Source organism: Ictalurus furcatus, chromosome 1 (genome assembly GCF_023375685.1).
Source record: "Ictalurus furcatus strain D&B chromosome 1, Billie_1.0, whole genome shotgun sequence".
Taxonomy (NCBI): Eukaryota; Metazoa; Chordata; class Actinopteri; order Siluriformes; family Ictaluridae; genus Ictalurus; species Ictalurus furcatus.
Genome location: NC_071255.1, coordinates 12,809,552 through 12,822,133, shown reverse-complemented (window position 1 = coordinate 12,822,133; position 12,582 = coordinate 12,809,552). Strand labels below are relative to the sequence as shown.

General features: G+C 37.7%; 1 protein-coding gene across 1 annotated transcript; it reads right to left on the bottom strand.

The window, feature by feature from the left end:
* Nucleotides 1–1,316: 1,316 nt before the first annotated feature.
* On the bottom strand, nucleotides 1,317–9,164 carry fdps (farnesyl diphosphate synthase (farnesyl pyrophosphate synthetase, dimethylallyltranstransferase, geranyltranstransferase)). Its single transcript, XM_053626598.1, has 10 exons — nucleotides 8,964–9,164; nucleotides 8,506–8,646; nucleotides 7,297–7,437; nucleotides 6,976–7,056; nucleotides 4,699–4,821; nucleotides 4,476–4,564; nucleotides 4,219–4,291; nucleotides 2,216–2,293; nucleotides 1,973–2,107; nucleotides 1,317–1,665 (listed from the first exon to the last, which is right to left on the bottom strand). Exons 1-10 carry the CDS (start codon nucleotides 8,964–8,966, stop codon nucleotides 1,465–1,467), a joined length of 1,065 nt encoding a protein of 354 aa, XP_053482573.1. The 5' UTR covers nucleotides 8,967–9,164; the 3' UTR covers nucleotides 1,317–1,464.
* Between the last annotated feature and the right edge of the window lie 3,418 nt (nucleotides 9,165–12,582).

The following is a 12,582-nucleotide window of genomic DNA, read 5'->3' as shown; positions in this document are numbered from 1 at the left end:
TTTATTATTTCTATAACTAATAGAATACTACAAATGATACTGACATTACTCAGGAGAAAAAAAACAACAACCAAGAATTCACCCCAAACACACATTCACAAATCTTATTTGTAGATATTTATTGTTACTAAAATTGTTGTTGGTATATGTTATTTTAATTGTTTGTAATTCAGTTTGTACAGTTTTCAATTCTTCAATATCCCCCATTTCTCCTTTAGTATTCACAAACACTGCTTGGCAATGCAATACAAAAGTACGTCCCTGTTGCACCTATAATTGATTATTGGTGATTATATATGCTAAAAATAATAATAATATAATTGATTATATGCTAGAAGTAATCACAGTTCATAAAAAAATGGAAAATATATCAATTATGAGTGTGTCTTGTAATCTTAAAAACATATGAAAACTGCTAATTATTCAAATTAAAAGTAAAAGCAGGTTGTAAAAGGATGCACTTCCAGCAACAGCAGGACAAAAACACACCTAAATACTCTAGACTGATTATAGCAGTTTTAGGCAGTCTTTTTTTTTTTTTTCTCCCCCTTTCCCAGTTAATGACATTACACACATTTTGCACCAAAGTAATCTCACTTTGAACATTTCTTTAATACAAACAAACACGTCAACTATGAGTATTATGTAACCCTCATTTTTATTAATATCATCCAGGTTGACAGGAAGTGGCTGGGATTATAATATACACCATCTCAGTTGTATATTATAAATGCTACTCATTTAAAAATGGTTTCCATTTTCACAGTAATTTCTGATTTTAGCAGTTCCAGAAAGATCTATTTTTCCTACCACTGACATTTTCTTCAGCAGAAAAACAGATTGGTAAATACAGTTTGTGGATTTCTACTTCAGGTTTCAGAAAGTGGACGATAGTTGTTTAGTCTTTAAACAATGCACACAGCCAAATAAAGAACCCACTGAGGAGAACAGAGTGACGGATCCGATCGGTACCAATCACTGCCTGATGACCAACATTTTGTTTCCAACCTGCCTTAAACTGAAACATAATATGAAATGTAAAGACTACATTTCAGCAACTCCAATTGCACAGGACTGATGTTAACCTTACTGATAGAACAACTATAATTATATAAAAATATAATTCAATTATTTTGAATTGGACAATGTACAAGTTTTCTTAGACAAATGTAACATTACAGCTAACAGAGCTGATAACAATTGACACTGAATTAGTCCAGCTTCTTTCTAGGAGAAAATATATATATTTTAAAACACGAGTTTCATTTTGGGCTGTCTCAAAGTGCAGTATATGTGTGGAAAAAACACCATGTATCTAAAGTTTTTAAGAAATACATGTCTTTAGTCTTGAGAACATATTTACACCACTGATCAAATGCACTACTTTCCTTCTTGTGCTGTATTGCATTAAACATACTTTACATCTTTTCCATGCTCTTGCAAAAAAACAAAACAAAACATGCCTCATTTGTTTCTCTTATAGATTTTCTTGGCAAAGTTAAGAAAAACAGCATGGGGAAGGTTTTGAGCGTGCCTCTGGATGAGGTCTTGGAGTCGCAAGTAGCTCTCTTCCTCGTACTGGTGGTATCGGAGAGGCATTTCCAGAGTGTCGTACAGTGCCTTCACTCGCTCTACACTCTCAGCATCACTCCGGCCATAGCAGGCCTGAGAGGGACAGAAAAAGGACAGTGAGGCATTGTTGGAATAAGTATTAAGGACAACGCAGGCTGAAAAGAACAGGCAATTCATAATGTTTCTGATTATATTTAAATCTCTTTGCTACAGCATAGCAGTTTCAGCTTCTGCATTCACACGTTCAGCTTTGAGACCAAGGGATGCCAGAAGTGATACAGTCCTCTGACGTATAGCAGTGTCAGAACATAATATTTCTATATTTCCTGTTTCAGTGAGGAATGTAAAAAACTGATGAACTGTTGAATTCATTTTAAGCAAACTTTAGTCACTTTCTCACCTCTAGCTCCACCCTCTGCTCAGAGGTCATCTCCCTCAGTGCTGTCACCACAAGCCAGCTGCACTTGTTGTCCTGGATGTCAGTGCCAATCTTGCCTGTTATTGCAGGGTCACCATAGCAATCCAAGTAATCATCCTAACAAGAACAACCAAGGCAGAATATGCACATTATGCTATATTATGGACACAAGCAAGTAAATTGCAAATACATTTAGTAAGATTTGTAGATATGAGGCGAATGTACCTGAATCTGAAAGAACTCTCCCATTTCAAGCAAGATGTGTTTAGCATTGTTGTGTTCCACTTCACTGTCAATTCCTGCCTGTGGTGAATGGAAACAATAAATTCAACATGAAACCCATCCAGTCCTACAATGGGACTTCATTACACTGCATGCCAAGGAACTGGACCAGGATGGAATGATAATTAAAATATTTCAAATATTCCATTTAAAAAGTATTTAAAACGTGTCCTGAAGATTCCATTATGAAACAAGCACTTTCACCTTGTTCCAAATAAACCACTGACAGACGGCTGGGTAACAGCACGCATTTGTTTGTGAAAGATTATTCATATTATTATACAGTTCTTCCCACAGATGTTTTACATACACTCACTGTGCCCTTTATTAGGAACACTTGTAGACCTAATCATTCATGCAATTATCTAATCAGCCAATCGTGTGGCAGCAGTGCAGTGCATAAAATCATGCAGATATGGGCCAGCAGCTTCAGGTAATGTTCACATCAACAATCAGAACGGGGGAAAATAATGTGAGCTCAGTAATTTTGACTGTGACATGATTGTTGGTACCAGACAGGCTGGTTTGAGTATTTCTATAACTGCTGATCTCCTGGTATTTTCACACACACACAATAGTCTCTAGAGTTTGCTTAGAATGGTGCAATAAAGAAAAAACTTCCAATGAGTGGCAGTTCTGCAGACACAAATGCCTCGTTGATGAGAGAGGTCAACAGAGAATGGCCAGATTTGTTTGAGCTGACAGAATAGCTACAGTAACTCTTTACAATTGTGGTGAGAAGAAAAGCATCTCAGAATGCACAACATGTTGAATCTTGAGGTGGATGGGCTACAACAGCAGAAGACCATGTCATGTTCCACTTCTGTCACCAAGAACAGAAAGCTGATGCTACAGTGGGCACAGGCTCAACAAAACTATAAAAATGTAGCCTGGTCTGATGAATCTTGATTTCTGCTGAGGCACACAGAGGTTAGGGTAAGAAGTTGGTGCCAACAGCATGAATCCATGGATCCAACTTGCCTTGTGTCAACAGTCCAGGCTGGTGGAGGTTGTGTTATGGTATGGAAACATGAAAACATGTTTTCATGAAAAACATGGAAACGTGAAACATGAAAACATATTTTCATGGTACACTTTGGGTCCGTTAATACCAATCAATTATCGCTTGAATGCCACAGCGTACTTTAGTATTGTTGCTGACCATGTGCATCCCTTCAAGGCCACAGTTTTCCAAATCGTCTAATGGCTATTTCCAGCATGATAATGCACCGTGTTACAAAGCAAAAGTCTCAAACTGGTTTCATGAACATGACAATGAGTTCAGTGTTCTTCAGTGACCTTCCCAGTCACTGGACCTGAATCCAGTAGAACAGCTTTGGGATGAGGCAGAACGGGAGATTCGTATAATGAAAGTGCAAATGAAAAATCTGCAGGAATTGCATGATGCAATCATGTCAATATGGACCAGAATCTCATGGGAATTTTTCAAATAATCCATGCCATGAAGAATTGAGCCTGTTTTGAGAGCAAAGGGAGGTGCTACCCATATTAGTTTAGTGTTCCTAATAAAGTGCTCAGAGAGTGGATTTACCCCATGCAGACCAGGCCCAGAATCGAGTCAATATCCCAATGTCCATTTGTTATCTCTATTCCTCAAATGGGTTATAAATGTAACTATTATAAGAATCTTATTCCAAAATCTACTGTATTAATTAATGATTCTTGCAAATTTGGGGAACTATTACACTCCTAAATTACATTTACGGCATTTGGTAGAGGCTCACTTACAGAAATGCTTTGAAGTCTCTATCAATAAATACATCCTGATACTAGCATGCATCCTGATACTAGTACTAAGAGCACGATCAGTTTAAAAAACTCTGTTGGTGAGGTAATTTAGTAAGAAAAGCACTCAAACAACCCAAGAAATTATCATTATTATTATTATTATTTTATATAAAGTGCTAAATAAATCTCAGACTCACCATGTACATGGCTGCAGCCACTGGAAGATAAAAAGAGTAGAATGCAGTCTTGTACTTCACTATGGCTTTATACCTGGCACAAAAACAAATCCATCAAAGTCAAAAGACAGAGCACATGATTGTACATGATGCATATTGATACATTCCATGCTAATTATCAATCTCTAGTGCAAGATACCACATTATTTCTCAGATCTTAGTTACATTTTACGTTCTACCAACCAAAAACAATATACTATACAGTCTCACTCTCGTACCTGTCCATGGTAAAACGGTTTAAGTCGATCTCGTTTGGGGGAGCAGTCATCAGATCGAGGGTTTGGCCCAGCTCTGTCTGGAACGATGTCTGCAACAAATAAACTCCAATTAACATGACTAAGGCAAATCTTCAGTGTGTTAATCACTGAGCATTTAGATGTGATTTCACAAATCACATATATAAATATTATCTATGAACTTTGACTTATGGAGGATTTCCACCTCAGTAAAAAGCTCCAACAAATGGACGTAGTAGGGCTGCCTTCTGCAATGCCTACGCAGAAGGCGGTAGATGGACCCTTCCAGCAGAAAAGCATCATTAATAGCATCCAGGCCAATGCCTTCCTGACAGAAGAAAAATTGACATAAATCAGTAATCTAATACTGCACTCTGCATTAAGAGCACTTAGTAACACAATCCCAGAATCACTAAACAGGTAATCTCTTAAAGTTCCATTTTCTCCCTCCTGTTATGCAGCATCAAAGAAAAATACAAAAAAATTTAAAGGAAAATGTGTTTGATGGCATCAGTACAGTTTAAGCTGTTTTAAAGGTGCTGTGGTCAATATTCCTCCATCTTAGCCATGTGGTTAGTGTTCAGTGCTCAGCTCTAATCAAGTTTCCCCCAGGCCAAAATTAGAAGGGCCTTCATCTCCACATGTGAAGTTATCGCATCAAATATATACAGGCACTGAGCACTTTATTAGGAACACTATACTAATACTGGACAGGGCTTCCCTTTGCTCTCAGCCTCAATTCTTTGTGGCATGGATTCCAGAACATGTTGGAAACATTCCTTTGAGATTCTGGTCCATGTTGACATGATTACATCACGCAATTCCTGCAGATTTTTCAGGTGCACTTTCATGCTGTGAATCTCCAGATAAGATTGGACAGCCCTGCTATAGAATATATTGACAAAGTGTAATCAATATGTGTAACTAATATTTGGATAGGTTTTACTGCACAGGAGGTATTTCTTTTTAGAAGCATAATCTAAAACTATAAAATACTTTTTAATCAAGTTACATTCTAAGTGTGTAAATTGAGTTAGAAGAACCATGTGTTTTGTCTAAAGCAGCTTTACTCTATGGCAATAAATTAGCAAAAAGTGTTTCCAATCAAAGCCCTTTAAGCTTGCAAACCAGTGTCAAAATTACAGATAAGACTTCCAGGAGGAAGGGTACAAGGCTGGGACGAAAACCAGAAAATCATTAAGGTATAAGGGTGAATCATGGGACAAAGTAAAAACACAATCCTGGTAAACATTTAAGAAAATACAACTGACAACGCTTGCGCCACAAATGTAAGGTATCATATAGATATGAATAATTAATTAAGGCAATGGAGAGGTTTGTTTCTAGAAAGAAAAGGTGAATGCCCCACCTAGGGATAATTTTACTGCTTCAGAAAAGTATATAAAGATATGTTTGTGTATGTATGATTCAGACTTTATGCAGACTGTCTCACTTTATTGTTTCAATAAAGTTTAATGACTTTTTGACATCTACAAAAACTCTGTCTCTTATGGGTTTTTTTTGTTAGGCTGGAAAGATTGTTTTCCACATCAACACAAGGCAGCTTGGGTAAATGGATTCATGCTGTTGGTGCCAAATTCTGACCCAACCATCTGTTTGCCTCTGTGTGAAGTTGAGATTCATCAGACCAGGCTACATTTTTCCAGCCTCAGCTTTCTGTTTCAGCTAACAAAAGTGGAACCCGACATGGTCTTCTGCTATTGTAGCCCATCCACCTCAAGGTTCAATGTGAGATGCTTTTCTGCTCACCACAATTGTACAGAGTTACTGTAGCCTTTCTGTCTGCTTGAACCAGTCTGGCCATTCTCTGTGGACCTCTCACATCAACAAGGTGTTTCCCTCCGTAGAACTGCCATTCACAGAGTACCGAGTAAACTCTAGAGATTGTTGTGCATGAAAATCCCAGGAGATCAGCAGTTGTAGTAATACTCAGCATTTTGTCACGGTCAAAATGCTGAGATCACATTTTTCCCCTTTCTGATGGTTGATGTGAACATGTTGTTACCTGAAGCTGCTGGCCCGTATCTGCATGATTTTAAGCATTGCATTGCTACCACACGATTGACTGATTAGATAATTGCATGAATAATTAGGTGTACAGGTCTTCCTAATAAAGTGCTCAGTGAGTGTATATTCATTATGCTGCAATTATATATCTGATGTAATTGTTAATTTACTAATATATCATTAACTAGATGGCAAGGTAGTGCAGTGAGTAGGGATGCCACCTCACAGCTCCAGGCTTCTTGGTTCGAGCCTAAGTTGGGGTAACTGTCTGCACAGTGTTTTGCATGCTCTCAGCATGTCTACATGAGTTTCCTCCTGCCAGAAAAATAACTGTACTGTTCTATGATGTGTTAAATATTGAAGTGCTAAATAACATTACATATAATGCACAGCTGCCAGTTATCATGTACAGTTTGTTTACACAGTTTGTTCATTAAGGCTCATTAAGGCTTACCTTCTTATACCAGCATGGCTGACCTCTCCGTGTTAAAGATGCATCCATTATATCATCTGCAACCAAGAAGAATGCTTGCAGCTGAAGAGGGAAAAGAAATAAAAGAAAAAATAAAGAAAACCGATATTAGACATGTACAGCACAGTTCATCAGCACCAAATGATAACAACTGGGAAATATTGTGTACATTTAGATTTATGGGATTTGGCAGGTGGTCTTGGAGCAAATTACAGGAGTGCTTGATTTCTAATGGGCAAACATTCTTATGCTAGGAAGGCAAAAAAGGAAAGGACAAGTAAAATATCCAAATTCATCATTTACCAGTTCAATGCACCATCCGACCAACAGGGCACGCTCCACTTCTTCAGGTGATAGCTTGGAGGGTGGGACCAACTCACGCAGTGAGCCAATCACAGACAAACCACGGTTCCTCTTGCCTCCTGTGGCATTGTACCGCAGTACCTAAAGACCAGAGAGCTCTATAAACACCAAAGTGGCAGAATATTGCCAGACTAAAAGGCAGGCATATGACAATTGCTTACAACTACAGAAAGAGTACACATTACACAATATACAAACTTTAGCTCAATGGCCTACTAATGTTGTTTTATCAAAAAGGCTGGTCCTTGGATCTGAACTCTTCTTTCTTCCTGTTGGACTCCTCATTTTTGACTCACTAGCAGAGACTTTTTAAATATATGGTTCTTGCCTTTTCCTCATAAATATGCTGATTGTCTAAAGGCAACAAATTTAAAACCTTAGTGTCTTGACTCACTTTGAAAGTGGGGCATTCATTCTTTTCCATAAGGTCTAGAAATGAAAGCCTTTATACTGTATGTAATACTCAATTATCCATAGTTGTGCATGTACAGTAATGAATCATAATGAATTCTCAATTGATGAACAAATTAATTAAAGTACTCTCATTGGACTGTATACAGGGTGTCCCAAAAGTCTTCATACATAGGAGAAATTAACACTTTTCATGAAAATGTCTTGCAAAATCTTTTCATATTTAAGTTTATATTAGATCTTTTTTCAGTTAAGAATGCCTTTGACAAAAGAAGAACGTATTGAAATCATTCTCACGGCAGGATCGGGAAGCTGTCGCAAGGTTGCGATGGACTTTAACAGGAAACATGGCAAGCACATCTCACACATACGACACTGTTGCCAAACTTATTCACAAATTCAACAAGACTGGAAGTGTTGTGGAACAACCGAGAAGTCCATGAACATTCAGTGATGAAGACAAAACCAACGTGGTGCTGGCAAACATAGTCCCATATGTATGGAGACTTTTGGGACACCCTGTAGTTTATGGTGACTAATCTCATTTACGTAACGATACCCTCACCATTGAATTTTACTTATCCCGGATCTTAGTTTTTCAAATTTTCTTGGTGCGTGACTGTGGAAGAAAACAATGGACTGACAGTTCAAAATGTCCGAAAATGAGAGGAGGCAAAAGAACAGATAAATCGTTCAAGACCTCGCTCACTATATGAAGAAGTCAGAGGTAGAACGTACCTCTCTGAGCCTGCTGAGAGCATCAGCAAGTACCGGATCTGTGAAATCCTGTTCTGTCAACTCACACAGCAGCTTCTCAAAGTATTTGTCAAAAAACTGTGGATCTGACAAGTGGACAGCTTTAGTGCAGCTATTGTCTCCCTGTAAACAGAGCATGCAGAATGCAGTGACGTAAGGATTTCTTCAACACATCCATGCCAAACTTGTTGATATTATTAATGAGATGTTCATGAACGTGAATTCTAACTTCATCTTATTTTTTAGTGAAAATGACCTACTTAGCTATACATGTAGGCTGCTTCTATAGGGACAGCACAGACTAGATCTTCTCCACAAAGCTACAAATTTAATCTCATTTCCTACAACAAGTTAAGACAAAACCTGACTTCGAGCGAAATTAGCTAAGGAAAAGTATCATTTCCGATACATGAAAATAAATGAATAAATGTATATCTTACCATGTTGTTCTCGTCCTTGTCCTGAGCTAATGACAGTGCCAAAACATTACTCTGCCAGTTGTGAATGCAGTTTTATTTTACCTGCTGAGTGCCATAAGAAAAGACCCGACATCCCACATGTCAAAAGGGCTTTGGGGTATTGTAGTTTTAACTGCTTAGACGCAGGTTTGATACGATTATCTGTACAATTCAAATCCCGAAAGGCTTTGCGATTGCTCTGTCGAGGCTCGTACTCGGAAAGCTTCATATGACGTCAGGGGATCTCATTGGTTAGAGCAATCGGACGAGGCTGGGCTTCAGCGCGAGGGACCAATGGGAACCTTGGGTGGGAGGGGCGAATGTCAGCGGATATAACGCGATCCATCTGATGTTACAAAATGATTCATTTTGATGATTTGAGTGATTTAGTTCAAATGATTCGATTCTTTAGCTCATTGAATCGATCTGAGTGATTTCTTCAGGGTTTTTTTTTCTTGTAATGTAATGTACTTTTATAGAAGTGTATTATTAATCTTCACAGGCACACGAGTAATCCAGCCCTGATAAATGAAGACTGGCTGTGATTTATTAGAGATGATGTTTACAGCTTCTCTTAATACAGATCATACTGTTCAGATCATTATTGTATTACAATATTCCAGGACAAGCCCTTCTTAGGCTTTGGTTCTTATTAAGTGACCATGAGATGATATCGTCTCATGGTCCCTTAATAAGTATTAAGGCCTAAGAAGAGGTATATACCTCTTGTTAAAGGCACTCCCAATTGAGAGTCTAGTTGACTGAGATTCATTGGTTATGAGCTGATTCTTTGATTGTAAACAGAATATGTACCCAAGTCCTTAGCACCCATATAAACAGAAAAGTGTGATAGTACTACACTCACCATCCACTGAGGAACACCTGTACACCTGCACATTCATACAATTACCCAATCAGCTATGCGGCTATAGGTCAGGAATTTCAGTTAATGTTCACGGTAAACATCAGAATGGGGAAACATCTGATCTCAGTCATTTTGACCATGACACAGTTGTTAGTTAATGTCTTTGGGTTATGTGAACTACAATTGGAGCTGAACTCCAGTAATCATTTAATAAGAGTTATCATTTAATGGAAACGTAAATCATAGCATGACATAATAGTAGTAATAATAGTAATGTATCACACTGCTTTATAGAGAATTCATCTAATTATTTAAATGTGTTTAAACACTGTATACATACACATGTGTTGATTTTGCTTGTGTAATGGCTTCACCATCATGCATCTTTGGCAGAAAATACTCGAATATTTTGTTAGCATTTCGATGACAAAATGGACAAATTATCAGCATTGAAAACTATTACACATGGATACCTAATTGTAAATTAGTGACATTAATTTAGCACGTTTTCCTCACACCTCCAGGGTTGGGGGTTTGATTCCCACCATAGCCCTGTGTGTGTGGAGTTTGCATGTTCTCCCTGTGCTGCAAGGGTTTCCTCCAAGTACTCTGGTTTCTTCCCTGGTCCAAAGACATGCTAATTGGCATGTCCAAAATGTCCATAGTGTATGAATGGCACCCCATCCAGGGTGTACCCCGCTTTGTGTCCCATGCTCCCTGGGATAGACTCCAGGTTCCTTGCAACCCTGTAGGATAAACAGTACAGAAAATGGATGGATGGATGGATGGTTTAATAAAATTTTCACAATACTAAAGTTGAGAATTGACTTCCCACGTTCCAAAATTGTATTATTAGATATCTAAGATGTCACGTCATGGGTCATAAATAAATCTACCCCTGCATTTCTCTATATAGGAAACAAAATGAAAACCAAAATAAAATCCAAGATTTTAGTAGAAGTCAATGATCCACAAGAGGGCGACATCATAACTAGTGGCCCCTTGCAATATAGCTTTTCCATACGTCTGTATATGTAGATCAAGAAACATTTATAAATGGTCAAGAAAAAGGGTCACAAATATACTGGACTAATTTTGTTGGCATAGATTTAGTCTAGGCCTAAAATGACTATCAGCATTCAAGGGAATATATTAATATGGTCAAAATGGTGCAAAATTGGAAAGCAAATGGGCAGTTACAGTCATATGATTTCCCTCCATTGTTTTGAAAGAAAGATTTTACTTAAAACATTCAAGGGTTCTATGATTGTCCATTATGGGATACCTTTAAATGTGCTATGAAAATAATCTATTTTCCTATCAGAGAGGGTTCCAAGGAATCACTTTAGTGCTTAAGGATCCTTAACTATTCAAAAACCATTAAAGAACCTAAATTCTAAAAGTGTACATGTATGTATACATATTCACCCCCTTGAACTTTTCCATATTTTAGAGTCATACAACCTGGAATTTGAAATGGAGTTAATTGAGATTTTAACTGTTTTATTTATGCAATATTTTATATTCATGCGATATGACATTTGAAGGTGCAAAATATTTTTAATTGTTTCACAAAGGTTAATTAAACAAAAACAAAACAGAAATTTGTGGGTTTCATAAGTTCTCACCCTCCTGGGACAATACTTGGTAGAAACACCTTTGGCTTGAATTACAGTCGCAAGTCTTCTAGGATATATCTTTATTAACTTTGCACATCTGGATTCTGATATGTTGGCCCATTCTTCTTGTCAAAATGGCTCAGGTTTTGTCAGATTGGATGGAGGCTGTTGGTGGAGACCAATGAGGAACAGCAATTTTCAAGTCTTGTCACAGATTCTCAATCAGTTTGAGGTCTGGGCTTTGACTGGGCCATTCTAACACATATATATTCTTGGTTTGAACCACTCAAGTGTAACTTTGGCAGTATGCTTGGGATCATCTAATTGGAAATTGAACCTCCACCACAGTCTCAAGTCTCTTGCATGCTAGAACAGATTTTCTTCTGGTCCCTGATGATGAAAAACATTCCACCAACATTATACTACCAACACCATGCTTCAAGGTGGGGATGGTGTTCTCAGGGCAATGAGCAAAATTGGGATTCCACTATATGTAGCATTTTATGCAAAGATCAAAATGTTCAGTTTTGTTGACATGAGACCAGAGAACCTTTTCCCACATTTGCTGAGTCTCCAACACATGATTTCATGTGGCATTTTTTTTTCAGTAATGGCTTTCTTCTTTCCACGCTTCCATAAAACCCAGATTTTTGCAGTATCTGGGCTATGGTTGTCCTATGAATAGCTTCTCTCATCTGAACTATATATCTCTCCTGTTCAGTTACCCTGGGTTAATTCTCTCACTGATGATCGCTTTACCCAGTCAATGACTTTTGGTGGACTTCGTTCAAATTTTTCAAGATAGATTTATTGGTGCTCTGTCGGATGTTCAAAGTATGGGATTTTTTTAAAATAACCAAACCCTGACTGATACATTTCCAGAGCTACATGTCCCAGATTCCGGAGTCTTCCAGGAACAGGTGTATATATATTATATTCGGATCACGTGACATTTTAATTGCACACCAGTGGACACAACGAATTACATGACTTCTGTCTGAATATGTATTCAATCATACCTTTGACATTTTATCTGTAAATAATTTTACAAACTATATTCTTTCTCTAGTCATGTCCAAAGTCAAGAACAGCATGATTTAGTGATATTCTGTTCAAG